Genomic DNA, 19,379 nt, shown 5'->3' with positions numbered 1-19,379 from the left:
TTCATCCGAAATTGGCCATAAAATGCTCCAATCATTTTCACCCACAAGAACCAAATACAGTTCGTTGGTGAATAGTCCTCTACAAATACAAGGGTAATTTAAATATAAACCATAATTGTGTTCATGAGACCATTGTAGTGACATGAGCAGCGCAGTAGCGGGAGAATGGAGAGGGAACAGGCATTCCCCAACCTCGCTCTCACGTCCATGTCAGTGTCGCTGTGACAGCACCAGCGCGAGTTGCGCACCGCGTTATTAGGCGTGGGATGAGTGAAATTGTGAAGAGACTCCAAGCACAGTTCGGTGATGCTACTCTGAGCAAAGTCCTAGTGTTCCGATTGGGCCCAGATATTTCTAAATGGTCGTGATAAAGTGGAACATCAAAGCCATAAACTGCATCCTGCAACCTCTTTAACACCCGCCAGACAGTCCAGATTTGTCCCCATGTGACTGCCATGTTTAGTCCACTGAAGGAGGCTTCAGGAGGGGAAATATTTGAAGACGTCAATGCGATCGAACAGTACATGGGCAATTGGCTACGGGGAAACCATCTTTTTTTTATTGTCATGAAGGAATCAGAAAGCTTTTTATCCGGTGGTGAATATGTATTTCTGTTGAAAGAAACTATGTAGTTAAATTAAGGCATTTCATTTGTATTTTCATAAATCACCAATAAATCTGTATAACAATATTCCAGTTTATATTTGTTTGACTCTTGTATCTTCTCAGAACAGCAGAACTTTAGATACTGAAATAAACGTTTGGATTTCGACCGATGCACATTGTACTGCAAAAACAAAACAAACACAGATCATGAAGCTTCAGACTAGTTTATCATGGATAAAAAAGATTTTTATTTTTTTTTTTTATAAGAATATTCTGTAGTCAAAGTCTAACTGATTGTTTACACCAACTATTTTTTTTTAAAAAAAAGCCTCGCCTCATCTTGAACACAGTATGACTATGATTATATGGCAATATTTACCATTAAATATGTGACTCATCTGGTAATGTGGAATGTGAATCTTTAAAGGAGTTGCGTTTAAACCACTAAACAAGACTGTAATAAATGATTTTATCTAAATTTCACATAGTCAGCTATTCAATGTTCAGATCACTTGACAATTTATACACTGTTGTTAAAAATTGGTAAATTATCTTTTCATTGACTCAACAAAGATATTACTTTTGAGTTGTATGCCTTTCCAGGCTTGCATGGCGTAAAACTTAACCATCTTCTTCATATACTTGAAATATCATAGACAAAACTAAACTCTCTTAGCTGTTTGTTGGCCTTTAAACGGCAATGTTGTTAGTATAGATCACGGTCATATAGATAGGTCTGGCAACTTCCTATTCCTTTGCCTTGACGTATCTTGTCCGCTTAGTGAAGCTCGCGGCAGCCTGCGAACTAACGGCGCTTGTAGTAGTGGAACCCATCACTAGCATCGTATTAAATGGGAGTTGAGTATGAAATGTGATGTTCTTGATTCCATCTCAATTTTTGAAAATTTTTCCCAGATTTTTTTTTTTCAATTGTTTGGGTACTTGGTAAACGCCTAATGTGTAACAATCCCTTAACTTTTTTCCTCATTAGTTAGTTAAGTTGAAGTGGTGAGAGAGAATGCCTTGCTCTTGTATTGCATCTGGGTGTAATGAAGGTAACGGCTTAAAATCATCAAGGTTTTTTATTCGTTTTTACACCTACCAAACGACCCGGTTAAAAGAAATAAATGATAAAGCCTGTATCGTACGATGGAAGGTTTCGTACAGGCTCCTCTAGAAGCTTCCCACAAAAGTGCCAGTCAGGTCTATATGGCAGCAGGCATGGATGTTTCTATGGAATAACCTATTTCACGAGTTTCGCCGATAGCATTCACAATCGACAAGTGATCTTCATTTGTTGTGGAAATAAGTACTTTTGTTTATACGAAAACATAAATATTTACGAAAATGTATCTTTTGCAAATTTTGATATTTATAAACAATAGAATCATTTTGAAGCCTTTTTTTTTCAGCCTACAGTTTCTGCTTTAGTTCAATCTATATTGACATTTTTGTGTTCTAAATTAAAAATAAATTTTATGTAGTGTTTGATCATTCAAAAAGTCGGTTATGAATTTGTACATTTATTTTTATAATCAGTCTAAAACATAACAAAAGTTACCTTTTAATGTAACGAATTATTGGCAAAAATTGGGGAAGGAAATAAGTAAGTAAATTTATAGAGTAAGGTAGCGGCTTCTGGGAAATAATCTAGATATTTGCCAATAAATATTCTTTCAGCAAACTAAAATTTTCTGTTGTATTTTTTATTTTATAATACTGATGTGGGTTTTATTAGTGTGTTTTATTTTCAAGGATAAAGACTGCCTACCTCAGTGACAGGAACACAGGAACGAAGGAAGTGGAGAAAAGTATAAGCTTTATTTTCACATTTAATAATTGTAAATGGGTCGTAATGAATATATATCCAGGCTCCTTTGAAGTGAATTTCAATCCCGAAATACGTATACTTTATTACGATTAAATGTGCATAGACAACTTCTACATGTCTTGTAGAAATAAAACCTTAAAACTGCAACACTTTGTATGAAACACGATTTTGATTAAGCAGAAACAATATAATACATAGCATTTGAAAAATTACAATTACAATTTAGAAATCAATGTCATAATTCTAAACATAGAAAATTTTCGCACTTTTCATCTAAAATGTAAAGTTACGAGACAAAATGAAACATTTTCAATTATAACGATCGCACGAATTGTATAGGTTAGAATGAAACTTCTGGTGAAATTTGTGTTTATATAAGCCATCACATATATAACTATATAAAATAACTCAATTTTATCTTCTGTGGACTATAAACCTACTTACAACTCATAGCATAATTTTAATATAAATATTGCCTACATCGCATTATTTCTCTACATGCACATGCAAATGGTCCAGCCACATGATTATTGAAAATTCACTTCAAATATTCTCATTTACATTTTAAAAATATCGAAAAAGGGCGAGCATTTACAAGTTTCAATGTGACCAAAGCCATCGTAAATCGCATTTGATAGGCAAAATGTTTCGCATAACTCATACTGTAACTAAGTGCTTCAATGAGAATAGACAAATATTCACCACCTTTTAAAACAATAATAAAAACATACTAATCCCTCCAAAGTAAATGACCATTTTTAATACTAGGAGCACATAAACACTTTATTCTGATTGTATAAAATGTCCACCTTTTATGAAACTGTCCATAGCAATTCAAACACGACTAATTACAAAAACTTCCATAAAAATTGTGAGCGCTCTGCTATATCTTCCACAGAACCATCCATACCAGCTGCCATTGAAGACCTTCCAAGGAAACTTCCACCATGTGATAGTGTGTTACCAATTAGCATTTTTTCGGCCCAAAGCTAAATTTGAATTTTTAAAAACTTATTTTGCCAGTCCTTTTTGCTGCTAACACTTAAACGTTTTCCGCCTCCTGTACACTCCCATTTAATCTTTGTGAGGCTAGTCTCCCCAATCTGTTCCCTGCACTGGGTCCGATTTTTGCCAACCCAGTGCGAGTCAGACTGTGCGCTCATTTTTATCCCCACCCTGATGCACGTCCGTCGCCTGTCATTCTCCTCCGAGCCGTGATCAAGACAGCTTATGTCGGCGTTCTCCCAGGGCACTGTTTTCTCAGAGCTCTTCTGAGAGCCAGCCTTACGCGAGCGATTTCAGGCACACCCGCGGGTCGTCTTAACCACCTCCCCGGCACGTCTCAGGCCTCTGCCGAGAGAGTTTCCCACTGCCGCTAGCACATTTTCCACTTACCTCCCCCCCACCCCCCTCTTCTGCCTTTCCAGGGAACCATGCCCAGTTCAACGGCTGGCCATCAACCCTGGCTGAATCCAAGGACGCCCATCGGTCTTCGAATGCACCGCCTCTGCCCTCTCGTTGCGGATTTGCGAGTTATTTCTCCTGGGTGTTTGAACGCCCGCTAAACGCCTGCCCCCTGGCGCCTCACGCAACAAGCAGTGCCCCGTAGTTCTTTTCCAAGACACCAGAGCGCTGCACTAGTCCCCTCCATAAGCTCCATGCTTTAGCAGTCGCCTCGTGCGAGTCGATCTTTTCTTGTTTCGGACACCCCTCAGTAGGTCGCGCTGACATCGGCCAGTACCACCAACTTCGAGATATTGAAGTCAGTATTTCTCGACCACCCCCTCTGAAATCTTTGGAACCTTTCGGTCTGGAAGCTGAAGTCTCTTTTTAATTTGAGTTGCTACCGCGACAAAAATACTTCGCCCCGCGAGAGCAGACAGACAACATTTCACCGCCGGCGAGCCGCACAACAAGACTCAGTCTGGTTGTCGTTTCAAATATGTAGTCAGCTAGGCAAGGGATGTTGTCCCTATAACTCATTTCTTAATTAATAATTATTATTCACTCTGCGTGCCTCGTAGAAATAGTCATACTTCGCTAAATTGTATGGATTATTTTTAAATTATGGAAACATCCGCGACAACCGCGTGTTCGCGAGCTCGGCATCCTGGCGGACCACTTGGCTGACGCTAGAAGCCACCTTCCTGTCTGGTGAGTTTTTGTTAAACTTTTATTCTCCGACCATCACCATTATTAGTGGGTATTTTCTGCCTATTTTACGAACTGTCTGTGAGCCAGTTCTGATCATGTTTGATTCGGGCTTGTTCACAGACAGGGTCCAAGGGCCGGATGCGGACCTAACAACACCACCCTCGAGTCCTTCCTCCAGCAGTCAGGACGACTAGGGCACCCTGACACAACGTAACAGCTCACCTTCGGCCAGCGAACGTCAAATCTCGAGTCCTCCAGATTTTTTGTTATGGCTATAGCGTAACCATTAGAGCACTACGTTGGAAATATTGGAACATCCGAAATTTTTCTTTACGGAACTTTAACCACTCTAAGCGCTAACTCTGGGATTGTTTCGTTAACCTTTTTATTGTTTTTGATTTTGTTTATCAATGCCGAATGAAACCTAATAGTAATAGTCTAATGAGGGCCGGCCTATACTTTAAATGATGTAATTCCCATATATTTTAATATAATTCGATATAATATTTATATATTTGTCAAAACGTATAGTACATAAATTATGTTACTTTTTAACCTGTTAGTGTAATTCATGTTTTGTTGCTTTATATTTAATTTATAGTACAATATATGTAGATACACTTTTATCTAGACGAAATCACGTTTTTCTTTTACTGTTTTACCTTTGAAACTAAAAGATCCATCAGTCTCCCAAAGTCATTTTAAGGGAACATTTAAGTAACATGAGTGAACAAGAGAGTATGTGTAGCAATAGGGCCTTAAGCTGCAATACCTATAAAATTTAGTGTTAAAATATTTCTGATTTGAAGGTCGGAGTCGGGGCTCCCGTTTTGGCTTAAACCGTGAGAGTAGAAGAAGGCAGGAAAAGTATATACTTAGAATAAATATATTCATTGTAGCAAAGTTTACTGTAATTAAATTTATTATTATATGTAAATATGAATTGTTTCAAGTGACACATTTTTGAATTGTATCTACTGTCAGGCGTGGTTAGTGATTTTAAATTTTGTCTTACAATAGCAACGGTTTACAACGTTTGGCTGTGTTTATATCCCCAGTTGATCATTTTTCTTTATTCTGTTTCATGCGTTCAGATCACATGTCTCTGGAAGCTGTTTCAAATCCCCTATAGTTGACCATTACTACACCTTTTCCCTTATAGTTTGTAACAGTTTCTATAGTTTGTAACTGTCGCTACAGTTATGAACAGCGTCTCGCCACGTGTCTGCATTAGTTGTTATAAAAACGTATTGTTTAACTGGAAATACAATAAAAACCAGAGTAGATCGTTACTTGATAGCATTTTGGTAAATCTTTACTTGATTCGAAACCTCGCCCAGTTATGTAATTTAGTCATATTAAATTTCTGTAATTAATAATTTAATATTGCGAGAAATAAAAAAATAAAAAAAAACATAATTGGGTCTCAATCCCAAGCCAGCAGATTGACAGTTCATGCGTTTGACCACTACACCATGCCGCTGATATGAAAATATGTGAAAAACTATTTTTTTAAATTTATTAAAAATATTAAAATAGGATTTTCTCGTTTCTTAGGTGAAATATTTTAGGACGTTGAAAATAACGCCTACCTGCTTCCACTTACACAGTTAAAGCCAAATTTGTGAGTCCCGACTCTAACCCTCCCCTTGCTAGATTAAAAAGAATTTTTGGGTTAAAAATTACATTTAAAAAAATTACTTTTGCTTTAAATTAAAATGTATGGCAAACGAATATTCTTGATTTAAATACTCACTTAACGTTTAAAACGTGCTTTTTAATGGGAAATCCCAGTTTGTTTAGGTCTGCATTCTCAAGACTCCAAGTTTTAACTGACAACTGCGGTAAAATTACAAGTTACTGCTATGAATTTAACCCCGAAAAAGCTTCCAAATAAAAACAATCCTAAACTGTAACTGAAGTTTACAACGAAAAAGATTTTTTAAAAATATGCCCACTTTTATACGAAACTCCCATTTAACCAGTTAGCCCAGGAAATGAAGGGAAAAAATGTATAAATGTCGGGAAAAATTAGAGACAAGCTGAACTTTTGGCAGGTGTTAGGACCCAAAAAGAGGTGTATTTTCCCAAAAGTCCCCACCCCTCCCCTCTGTGCTTCCCCCCCTACCACCCCCCCCCCTAAAACATCCGAATTGCAAGCATTTGGATTACCCTTCATATCTCCGTTGTTATTTATCGCAGTCAAATTTTATTGATACAGTTTTATTCCTTATATTATTATCTACAATAAAGTTATGTATAGTTTTGTTCTAAGATTACCAGTTAACTAGATATTAGCTGAGGAATGTCAATTTTTACAATTTTATGTTAAGTTTGTTAAGAATATTTAAGTTTAAAATTTTAATTTGGGACAATTTCACAAAACACTTAAGATAAAAAGTGTAGAATGATTCTTTAGCTTTCCAACGGTATTAATTTTTCATATTTTGGATGAAGATAGGAGCAATCAGTATCATCCACACCATCACGGACCACCCACCCACCCACTTCAAGCTGTTGTGACATTTACTGAATTATTCACTTCTTTATGTGCATTTTTCACTTCCAAACTTTGCTATTATTTACACATCATGCTATTTAATTTGTATAGAAAATTTCTACTTACAACAAAAGTACTTCAATGTATTTTACAAACAGATCTATTCATAAAGTTTTCGACTCAACGCCTACATACATAATTATACATCATCAATTGCATCTTCATCTTCATCTATGGCTGTTGCATTGTTACACGAAAGACCATTGTAGTGTTCACACATAGCTGAGCAATGTAAACCTGTCTTTCGACATCCACAATAGTTCCCACATGCAGATTTACATGTACATGACACTATGTGCAACAGATCGTTTGGTGCAAAAGGTTTAGATGTGGTAATTGGCTTACGTACGTTTCTCTTGCCTCCAGCTTCTCTTACACACTTATCCAAATTAATAAATGGAAGAGCCATGACATATGTTGAGTCACTTTTTACCCTTCTGCTGTTAATGAAGTTCATGAAACGATTCCATCCTGGTTGGACATTCATTCCAGAAAGCCAAATAAAGTTTAGAGGAAACATGGTTGCTACTGTGAACAGTACTACTTTCACAGTAATGCTACTAAGTCCGTTGTGGGCTTTTTTCTTTGGGTAAGATCGTATCCTAATGCATTCTGGATTAAATGTTCCAGAAGATTTCCTTGCAACCTTTACTTGAATTTCAACACTAGAATCTGGGGTAATAGTTTGGACCCCGCCCATTGCATGAAACGTGTTCACGCCATCCAGTGTTCGAACATTGACATCAGCATTATCAAAATCATGCTGTATGAAAGCATCTTCATTGACATTTAGTGATCCTGAATTTATGAGAGTATTAATGTACACGGAAGCTTCGTAATTGGAAGCACAAATAACCATAGAATATAGCATGTTGATAAGATGCTTAGATCCATATAAACGATGTAGTTTCAGAGCTAAGCCAATGTGAAGTGGTAACAAAAATTATCTGGGTCTTACAGCTGATATAATAGCATGGTTTATGACTACACATTTTCTGTCTACCATTTCAAACTCTGAAACGTTTTTTTTCTTTTTCGTAACTCTTTGTGTGAAAGCTGCTAATGTATTTGGTATGAAATGTTCTCCTCCACACGTAATGTCATTGGTACCTGGATATGTTTCATGATCATATGCCTTATTTTGAATATCTTCTTTAATGATGTCAGCTGCAGCCCATACAATCCTAAGTTTTTCCGTTTCTAGGTTCCTATCTCTTTCTTTGTACCAGGTCTCAATAATTTTACGGACAGTATCAGACAAACACACAATGTTCTTTCTACCTGAAACATTAGATACCATAATGCGTTCTTTAAAGTGTTCTAGAAAAAGATTTTTCAGGTATTTGTCGGAATATGTATCTTTTTTCCCTGAAATATATGCCATTATATCTTGAATTGAATATTGGCTTTGTTCAATGTAACTGCACAACATTAAAAAAAATTCTTTGTCTGTCATCGGTCTGCCTACAAATCCTTCACTTGGGTTTGTCTTTGAAAAGGTGTCATGACAGTTTTTATGGTATCGTGCTTCTGGGGCTACAAGGTCACTTACATATAAAATGCGTGCTTTCACTTGATCTCCCCATTCATCGCTCCGATCTTCACATCTCTGCAACAAACTATCTTTAATTTGTAATATTGCTACCATACGAACTTTTTTGCTACGATACAAAGCAATCTTAGAATCGACAATTGCCTCTTCCCCACAAAAAAATGCAATCTTTTTTGTAGTCAAAATTATTTCCTACACTTCGCAAAACAGCCGATAATGTTGAAGGAATACATACAGCAGGACTTAGTGATGATGTAGTTGCAGCTTTCATACGTGATGGTCTCGTATAGTTTTGCCTACACGATTTGTGTACTCGAACACTTGATTTTTCTTTCAAGTTCTTGTGGAGCCCATCCTTTCGTAGAATGCTTGCTTCTGTTATTGTCTTCAACCCTTTTGTAACAACAACAGTATCTCCTTCCGTATCTTTACCGCATAGAATACAAAGTAAACTTAAATGTTCCATTTCAATTTTGGTTAGTATGAATTCTTGTTATAACATGGTAGGTAGATTCAGTCCTGAAACATACGAAGACGTAATTACTCATCACTTAGAAAGTTGTTGATTTGCAATTGTCGAATAGTAAATGTTACCATAGACTGACAAATGCGCATTTTTACAGTATACTTATTTACTTAAAATGTAAGTTTGGTATTCTGAAGAACCATAAAAACATTACGATAAATAGTCACGATGTTGAATTGAATCAGTTTATAATAACATTTTTAAAAATATTTTACTACAAATCTCACACAAATATGCAAAAATATTTAAGTTATATGATCTATTAATTTCCTGAACTTCAAAAAACAGTGTATTGACACACACATCAATAGGCCTAACGGTGTTTGAGATTTGTGTTGCAATAGAAATCACATTTACGTGACACAAATTTAAAAAGTAAGAAAACTGCAATAAAGCCGACATATAGTCTTCTGTGTAAAAATATTTTATAAGATGTCCTGGTGGATCTTAAGACGTGAAGCTACTACAATCGATGCTAATATGCGAATGAAGCAGGGCCGGAGTGCTAGGGTGGAGGTTAGCACAAGGCTCCGAAGAAGGGGAAAAAAATCGACAGCCGAACATGCAGTGGTACAAATGAAAAAAAAAAGGAGTGGTCCTATCCGGGAACCAAACCCAAATCGTCTTGGTAGGAGAACAGCACTATAACCACTGAATAGCAACAGCCCACGGTAAGAAGAGGTTTTTTTTATTACAATAATACTTAGGTTTTGTTATTGAAAACATTCTTACCTTCTTAGATTTGCGAGAAGCTGTTGCAAAATTTCTTCAGTTATCAAAAATTAACACCGTACTTTCTAGTACTTCACGTTATTATGTGACGTAGAGTAAGCGGAAGTTCTAGAAAATCACGCACATACACGCTAGAACGTTACCGCACACTTCAAATCCACTCCAAGAACTAGTCTCTGGAAGACGGGTTACTCAAGGCAGTAAACATGTCTTAAGAAATTTATCGTCGGGGGTGGTTAGGGACATTTCTATAACTCAACACGCCAGCTCCCTCGTTCTTGATAGTAAGCCTGTTTAGCCTACTGAGGCCACCCACTGCAGCACGCACCAAGGGTAGAACAAAATGCAGCGCCTTCCTCGCATAATCTAGTGTTATACACATGTTATCGTCATCCAAAATATGAAACATTAATACCGTTGGAAAGCTAAAGAATCATTCTACACTTTTTATCTAAAGTGTTTTGTGAAATTGTCCCAAATTAAAATTTTAAACTTAAATATTCTTAACAAACTTAACATAAAATTGTAAAAATTGACATTCCTCAGCTAATATCTAGTTAACTGCTAATCTTAGAACAAAACTATACATAACTTTATTGTAGATAATAATATAAGGAATAACACTGTATAAATAAAATTTGACTGCGATAAATAACAACGGAGATATGAAGGGTAATTCAAATGCTTGCAATTCGTATGTTTAAGGGGGGAAGGGGGTGAAGCACAGAGGGGAGGGGTGGGGACTTTTGGGAAAATATACCTCTAGTTAGGTCCTAACACTTGCGAAAATATCAGCTTGTCTCTAATTTTTCCCGACATAAAACCTTCTTTTCCTGGGCTAAGTGTTAATAATGAGTTCAACTACTACTAGCGCCGTTAGTTCGCAGGCTGCCGCGAGCTTCACTAAGCCGACGAAGAATGAAGGTAAGTTGCCAGAACTATGTGTGTGACTGTGGTATAGATGAAGCTTGGTCTCTAAAATAAATGTGTTTAGTAACACACTTAGGTAGTTTAGATACCCTTCACGAATATGTATATATTTATGCACTTATCCCAATTTACCAATGCCCCAATATTACCCGTATAAAATTATTGGGTTGATTCTCCTGTACCGTAGGATCCTCGCACCATCGCCATTTTGAAACCGAATGATGCCTACGTGCGAAGGCTACTTATCACTATGAGATGGATATCATTAAAATGGGTGATAGTCTAATCTATTCAAAATTCTTTGAAAGTACCTGTTACTTCTTTTAAGTTATATTATATTAATTTTTCACTTACCTTATGACTTACCCTCGTGTTGTGAACATTTATTACCCTGAATTGTTTTAATTGCTCAATATTGGGTTTAATATTTGTGCAAAACATTAGTTTATATATTTTTATACTAGCGAGAAAGACTATTATTTTCCTATTGCTCTGTCTATTGCCAGATATTTTTGGAGAAATATATAAACTTCTGGCGAAAAGGGGCTTAAAGCACTACAGACCCATCTAACCCACAAATCTCCAAATCTGGGCGCCACAATATGTGGCGATGATTCCTGATCTTTACCTTTTTGTGTGCATAAACTTGAACAACTCATTCAAATTACAAATGACTCAATATTACCAATCAGTGAACGTTTTTAGGGTTGCTCATTGTTTTCATCTGCTGCAATATAAAATTACTTAACAGTAAGGTTTTTAATGTGTATCTTTTAAGTTGATAGGGTATGATATTTTATGCCGAATAAGAACTTTGCCTACGGCCTATGCTAGTACAAACCTTTAAATATAAAATTAAAATATTGTAAGGACACAATTATTACCCTAGTATGTAAATTATTTGGTTTCTCTGTGCCATGAATTAATTTAATTTATAAGTGTATCAGAAGTATGTTGATTTGCTCTTTGGAAGACTGTTAAAAAGGTGTGTAACTATGGAAAACAAATGGACTATTCCACATTTTAAAAATAAGATAGCTAGAAAGAAAATTTTTAACATTTTAACATTTTACCTATATTAAGTGCACAGATTTAGCTAGTTATGTGTTAGTAAAGAGTATAGGGAAACAAGAGTATTTCCAGTGACATCACTTTCTTCTGATGGTAATAAAGACGTGGATGGATTTATTAAGTATGCACTATTTATTCTTCACCTGAACTAAGCCATTGGTTCACAGTCAACTGGTAATCTTGATGTTTAGACTGATAATTATCAAATTATAGTGGCTGTGATATATGTTGGTGTAAACTTTTCCAAGTCACATTTCATTGACACGATAATTGAATAACTTACGTTTATATAAACATGCGAAGCGCGCGTGAAGATGCGCGGGGAGAGGATGGAAGAGGGGGGAAGCGAGGACCCTGTAATCCGACCAGACACGCGCGACATGTCTTACGTCAATGGACGGAGCGTGACGTCAATGGCCGCCGTGCGTGGCCGCCAGCCAGCTCCGAACCTGGCGCCCATCGCTGTCTTGTCTGCGTTCCTATCATTCAACAAATACTTCAGGCAATTATAGCAAAGACCGGCTTTAAAAAAAAATGCACAACTGTAGCCAAAAGCCGTGTGGCTTAGATGAACATCAAAACTACTTATAAAGAAAAGTCCGTACTTACGAGCATTTACCATCATCTCGAGGCTGTTATAAATCAAAGTAATCTGTTATTTCTCTAAATCACTCTTAATATTTAGAAACGCTGATAAAATTTGACTATGCAAAATACTTTAAATATAAAAGAATTCGGTTTAAATATAATAAGACCATCAAGGATATTATTTCTTCCTTTTGTGTTCCAGGTGAATAGATGACAGGAACAAATGCTTGAGACATGATATTTATAAGTTATTTTACGTTATACTGAGCCCCAGGTCATAAAGTTTCCCCTATACAAATAGCATACTTTTATAAAGATTTACAATGCCGAAATTTTTTTTTCTTCGCCATTTAACCATCCAATTAAGTTATTTTTTTTATTTTTAGGTTCTTTGAGTGGTTTTTACAAAAGAGAATATGGATTTCAGAATTTTTTGGGACACACGCCATTAATGAATATTCTGCGCACTTAACTTGGGACGTATCTAAGATACGTAAATAATGTATTCAGGTGAAATGTTTTTTAAGGGTGTTTGGTTGTATCATAATCTTCATTCATTGTAATGATTCGAAGCGCTAACATAATATCCAAAAGTCATATAAATTTTAAAATGAAATGCTGCACTGCGCAGTATTACCACACCCAGTCGGGTAATTCTGCGCTGTATACTGGGTAATTGTGCGCATCACTAATTATAGACCTAACCAATAAAATCTGAAAAAAATTCCCCAAATATAAGTGCATAATTAATTATTTTAAATTAAAACACCAAACAGATCAAAGTTAACTAACATATTGATAGTAATGTTTTAAAATTGGATGATTCAAATAAACGAAAATAAATTCAATTACCACCAAATATTAAACAATCAAATAGACACAAGAAACACACGAGTTGATGATAACAATAAAGTCTCCGAAATTGAATATTTGGGTTAGTATTTTTAATAAAAGACATAAAAACATCACTAATAAGTATGAGTTAGTTTATCATTGATGTTAAAAAAAATTAAAAACTAAGGTGACACACATTTTGTTATTCTTTGACACATAAATCGCATTTGTAGTCTGTTGGTGAATCCCAGCCACTACATTCTTCATGTGTCCACCCACCACACCCCACATACCTGTACCACAATTCATTATCGCGGCCAAATTCGTCACAAATTGAATACACATCTAGATTCAAAGGCTCAATGTTATCATTATTGCTGTCATTATACAAATCCTTCTCGTTGATTAATTCGGTCTCAGACTCACTCTCTGATAACGTTAGTTGTCTCTTGCATCTTTTGCGTGTTAGCTTCGTGTTTTTCTTGTCTGCTTTGTTAGGCCTAGACCTACTACTTGTCTGGATTTTAGTTTCCTTCTTCCTTTTATTATTTTATCTTTTTTTCTCAATATCTTCAAGTTTTTCTTTCATAGGTGTTCCAGTTAAGACTTCTGACTTTTGTTTTCTTGATTTAGGCTCTTTTGGTTTATTTGTGCTAAGGGATGCAGCATTCTTTGAGGGACCAGGCAAAGGTGAAATGTCTGCCACCTTCGCTTGTTGGACATTTCCTTCCGTAGACCTGCGTTTTTTTCCTGTCTGGCTAGGTGTACAGATAAAAGTTACATGAACACCATCACTTTTCTCGGAAGATGACATGTCTGAAATTTCTGCCACTTTTGTAGGTATCTGACTAGGTACAGAATTCCTTGTTCTTTCGCTTCTGTTTGTGTTATTTGCTCTTCGTTCTCTTCAGCCTAGCCGACTTCGATTTCAGTTTCTTTACCACAGGCTTCAAACTCCATGTCAGGGTTAATGGGTGAAATCCCAGCTGCTGAAAATCCAGAAATCCCCTTTTCCATAGTTGCAACTTTTAAATATGCTCGGTTTAACAATTCGGTGAGTTCATACTGGGTTATTTTTCTGCCTGCTTCATTTTGGGAAGTAAGCCTACTTTTTGATTTCAAAAAATGAGAACACTCTTTGTAGAAGGCTGCTTTTAGCGGACTGAAGAACGTTAAATCAAGAGGTTGAAGTCTGTGAGTTGTATGGGGTGGCAGAGATAAAAGGACGATGCCATTTTCTCTACAGAAGTTTTAGATTATAACTGAAATATGGCTAGAGTGATTGTCCAGGATCAACAGAATGGGATCAGCGTGTTGTATGTATGGAAGACATGCCATTAAATCACTAAAAATCACATTTACATTAATTGAAAGCAATATTTAAATGCATTGGGAACCTAAAACACGCACTATTTACCTGAAACAAATAAAACTAAGCCTTATCAATTGAAAACATTGAGGGAAATTCTGCGCACTTGCGCATTATTACACTACATCTTTGCGCAGAATTACCCCAAGCACAAACATATTTATGGCTCGCAATAATATAATTTTAAAGTGATCAGTTAAAGTTATTATAGAGCTCAACAGGAAGAATATATGGTCAACTATTGTTGCAAATATAATTTACTACTAGAAACACACAACTATACTTTTTTTTATTCTTCACCGAAAATAACAACATTTTCAATCTGAACCTACACACTGTTGTCGTAACCCAACTAACTCACACAATGGCGTCTCCTTCCTCGCACTAAGTCCTCAGTGTCACCGCCGTGTGGCAGCATTATACAGACCGACGCAGTGTACGTCAATTCCGAGAAACCTCACTGCGCAGTAATACCCGCTGCGCAGAATTCGCCCACCTTCCTACACTGTATGTTAAAATAAACTTTATCAATGTTTCTTATAATAGACAGTGTAGCTAGCAATGGCTATGTCCAAAAAAAAATCTTAAATCATATTTTTTAAAACCTCAAATAAACAGTATTTTAGAAGACTTGATGCAAATACTCACGAAGTTCAGGGAGATCTCCAGTTCCCAAACACTGTCACGCATGATTCCAGCATTGTTGATCACAATGTGGAGTATCTTGAAGGTGCTCACCGTCTTCTTGAAAGCATCTGTTAGGAAAAAAATGTGCAAGTACAAAATGTATGTATTAAACATATATTTATTAACATACTACGAAATGGGGTATTAAATTCGTACGCTTCATAAAATTAAACCCTCGAAAAAGCTCTGCGTATGAGAAAACAAACGTACAATCATTAATATTGGAAATATATTAAATTTGAAACAAGAACATTATGACCTAGTTTATAAACGCAAGACTAAAAATATAAAATATTAGTTGTAACACAGGATGCACTCAGTCATGGAGAAATTAAAATAAATCAGCTAATAACCATAAACATTGTTTGTTTTTTTGCTTTCCATGCAAATATTCACCTTTTGTATGTTGTTAAATACTATTTAAAAAAAATCATAATTGGTGTCAAAATGGTTTGAGTATTTTAAAACAATAATTTAAAAAGATAATTTATTTCGTAATAATTATTATTTTAATTTGAAGGACACAACCTAATATATTTTATTAGGTATTTTTTAAAAAAATTCAAGGAATTCCAAAACATGTCCTAAAGAAAAAAATTAACTTAAAATATATTTATTCTCTTGGCTGTAACATTTATTTTAGAAATCCAGAACTTTTAATCTAGCAGTGTCTTCATGTTTTAAAAAATGTTGTTTTAAATTTTTTTTAATAATAATTTTAACGAATTATTTCATAAGAAATGAACTAAAAATTATTTTCAAAACCACTTTAAAAATTGCCACCTGTTTCATTAAAAAAAAATTACAATTTATTTTAGCGAGCTCCCATTTTGATTCTCATTGAGCCTATATGTATATATATATATATATATATATATATATCTAAATAAAAAAATATATATATGTGTGTGTGTGTATATGTATATATATATATATTTTTTGTATGTACTGTGTCTTGAACGGCAATCCCATATTTTTTATTTCCCTTATTTCCTTGCATCAGATAATTTTAGCAAATGAAGACACGTAATTAAGTTAACTCCATAAGTATAATATATTAAAACTTTTTTTCCCAGTTAAAAGGAATGTCTTTTGTTTCTTTAATCTAAAAATTCATGTAATAATATTCTCGTGATATGACAGCATTCCTGTGGTGATAATTGTATATACCTTCAATGTCGTCTTTCTTGGTGGCATCGCATGCTATAAATATGGCGCAACCAGCTCCAAATGTCTCGTTGATTTTTTTAACTTCTGCGGAACCAGCTGTGAGGTTCACATCCAGAATGGCGACGTGCTGGGGAAAGAAAACGTACAAAGGAATATATAATCTCTGAAGAACAGGTAGTGCGCCATGTGTTTGCCTACATCAGTTTAGGATTATCAATAATAGAAAATCTTAATACCAGTGGAAAATAGGGCTTACGAGCCAAAAGTATTAATATTTCTAATGGACATACACTAGTGTTTGCCTGAGTCTTACCTCTCACGATCTTTCGGGATGTTCAGGCATATCCACCTTCGGCTAGAACCGTGACCCTGCTCAATAGTTCATTGACTGTGTACCAGAGTGCACTGATGTGAGCTCTCAAGTGTCCGAGTGTATTACAGACAAATACATACACACTGAAAATATTTTCTGTACTTTTACACAAGTTTCCTTAAAAAAAAAAAAAAAAAAAAAAAAAAAAACTGTTTCTAAGAAACAGTTTGTTATACTACAAGAAAAAATATTTGTACAAGACATGGCTATAGTTATTTTTGCATATATGAAATACGTTTTTCGAGGTAATAATGCGTATTTCTTATGAAAAACGGTGCATTTTTTATGTTTTAATACATGTTTCCTTCAAGCATAATAATTTTTTTTATACTATGGAAAAGATAATCAAATATTCAACAATTTTATTACTTTATTTTGTTGTATCAAGCTATTTCGTGCGGAGTTAAAAATGGAAAGCCATTCAGGGAACGATTTACAAAACAACTTAAACTTTTGGAAGTACTGGGACAACACACAGCATAAATGCCCCGGTAAGAATTTGGACACAGTATTACTGCGAACACTATATTGTGGTGATACCGTTGTTTTCATATAAGTGAAAATTTTACAAATATCTGTAATTTTACATGAATATTTCCGTTCAATTCACTATATATGTATATATATACATATATGTATATATTACAGTGTATATTATTCGCTACTTATATTACTAAATTGCTTGCATTTTTTATGTGAAGTTTCTTGAAAAATAAGAAAAAATATGTATTTATATGAATGCTGATTCGAAACTAAGAACTTCGTATCTTTTTAAACGCCTTTAACCGCATTGCTATCAATTTCTGACGATGAAAGAGTATCTTCTCTATTAGTACACTTAAAAATTAAGATTCTCTACTTCTTAAAATATGTATAACAAGCGCAAAGAACTGAATAAAATATTATATACACTAATTTTTATGTTTGTAAAAAGTTATATAATTACGTAATAAAAATTATTATATTTGTGGTAAAATTTGGCACACAATGTAAATGTGAATTTACAGTGCTAAGTGAAAATAAAAATACTTTGTAAGTGTTAAAGTTGGCTCTTACCTTTACACCATTACCCAGCAATATTTTCACGTACTCCAAACCTATGCCTGTAGCACCACCCGTCACTAAAGCAACTTTTCCTTGGGGATCCATGATGTAACCTGCGATATAAAATTAAGCTAAAAAGTTGGTTCAAAATAGTATTACAAATATTTTCTCATTACAACTGACAAAATGCACCGAAAAAATTAAATATCACAGAATTGCTGATTTGCATCACTTAACGAAATATCAAGAGTTTTAAAATTCAAAACAAACTTATGATAAGTTATAAGTGCCAAATGTTTAAGCACTTCCCTTGTAGGAGTGCATTGAAGTCACGACTTAGCTCAGAAATGAGGCTTTGATGTCTAGTGTGGTGAAAATTTGGAGAAACATAATCTGTTTTTCTTAGGCCGTGACCGAGCTCGCTTTTATACATACTTGTTCCCGTGAGTGACGTCATTAGGTCCGAATTAGAAGTGAAGTATGTAGCTACGGAAGAAAACTATTCTGTGTAAATCTCGCGTCCTTAAATACAGGTAAATGGAACTTTGCCATTCTGAAAATTGGTTTGTATGTTATATTTTATTGAAACGGTTTAGCAATTGTACTCACAAAGTAATTTTCGCTTTATTATTTTCCAAGATTAACATATTAAAAGTAAAACAAAATATTCAGTTATGTTTATGAGGATGTTTCAATTACAACATACTCATATAACGATAGAAATTTACGAAATAAATTCGTGTATTTGTAAGAGATTGTAAATATTTACTTGCTTTCAGCTATAAAAAAAACTATTAAATTTGATTTATTTGCTGTCAAAAAAATATTGTTGACAAACAACTTGTTCATCTGGCTGATGCCCTCTGCAAGGTGCTTAAAATTGAGCGAACCCTCTCAAACAGCGAAGCGCAAGTATATCTCAAGTACAAAACTGTGTCCAGATTCGGTCATGGCTTTATCTTATTGGAGACATGTCTGTTATTTAAGTAAAAATGTATTTAATTTTTGCCGGGTGCTTGCTATCGGTGCGACAGCTGCGTGAACAGTGAACTCATTTGAAAAAGCTATGCGTAGACGGACATTCCTTCAGACAAAAAATAAATAAATAATAAATACTTTCGTTGAATGTTCCAATTTTTTAGCTTTTCCGATTTCAAAAGAAAAAATAACTGCCATTATTTAGCAGGTGTAAGTTTAAGATGGGAGAGGGCACATCGTGGATAAATGACGAGAATATGTAAACAATAATACAATCCGAACGACTTAACAGAATTTTATGGGGTTGGTTTTGTGGGTTAGATATTTTCATTACTGAGAACTGATTGCACAGAAATAGTCAATGTAGTGTTTTG

General features: G+C 34.9%; 1 protein-coding gene across 1 annotated transcript in view; it reads right to left on the bottom strand.

Annotated features, from left to right (window-relative positions):
• Window positions 1–19,379, bottom strand: part of LOC134537073 (uncharacterized) — a 67,300-nt gene that overhangs the window by 12,028 nt on the left and 35,893 nt on the right. The window contains exons 9-11 of the mRNA XM_063377354.1: window positions 18,040–18,140; window positions 16,611–16,737; window positions 15,402–15,508 (exon numbers count right to left, since the gene is read on the bottom strand). Of these exons, the coding sequence (XP_063233424.1) occupies window positions 15,402–15,508; window positions 16,611–16,737; window positions 18,040–18,140 (335 nt within the window). The remainder of the gene's footprint in view (window positions 1–15,401; window positions 15,509–16,610; window positions 16,738–18,039; window positions 18,141–19,379) is intronic.

The sequence above is a fragment of the Bacillus rossius genome, chromosome 1, assembly GCF_032445375.1.
Source record: "Bacillus rossius redtenbacheri isolate Brsri chromosome 1, Brsri_v3, whole genome shotgun sequence".
NCBI classification, from domain to species: Eukaryota; Metazoa; Arthropoda; class Insecta; order Phasmatodea; family Bacillidae; genus Bacillus; species Bacillus rossius.
This window is presented reverse-complemented; position numbering and strand designations above follow the sequence as displayed.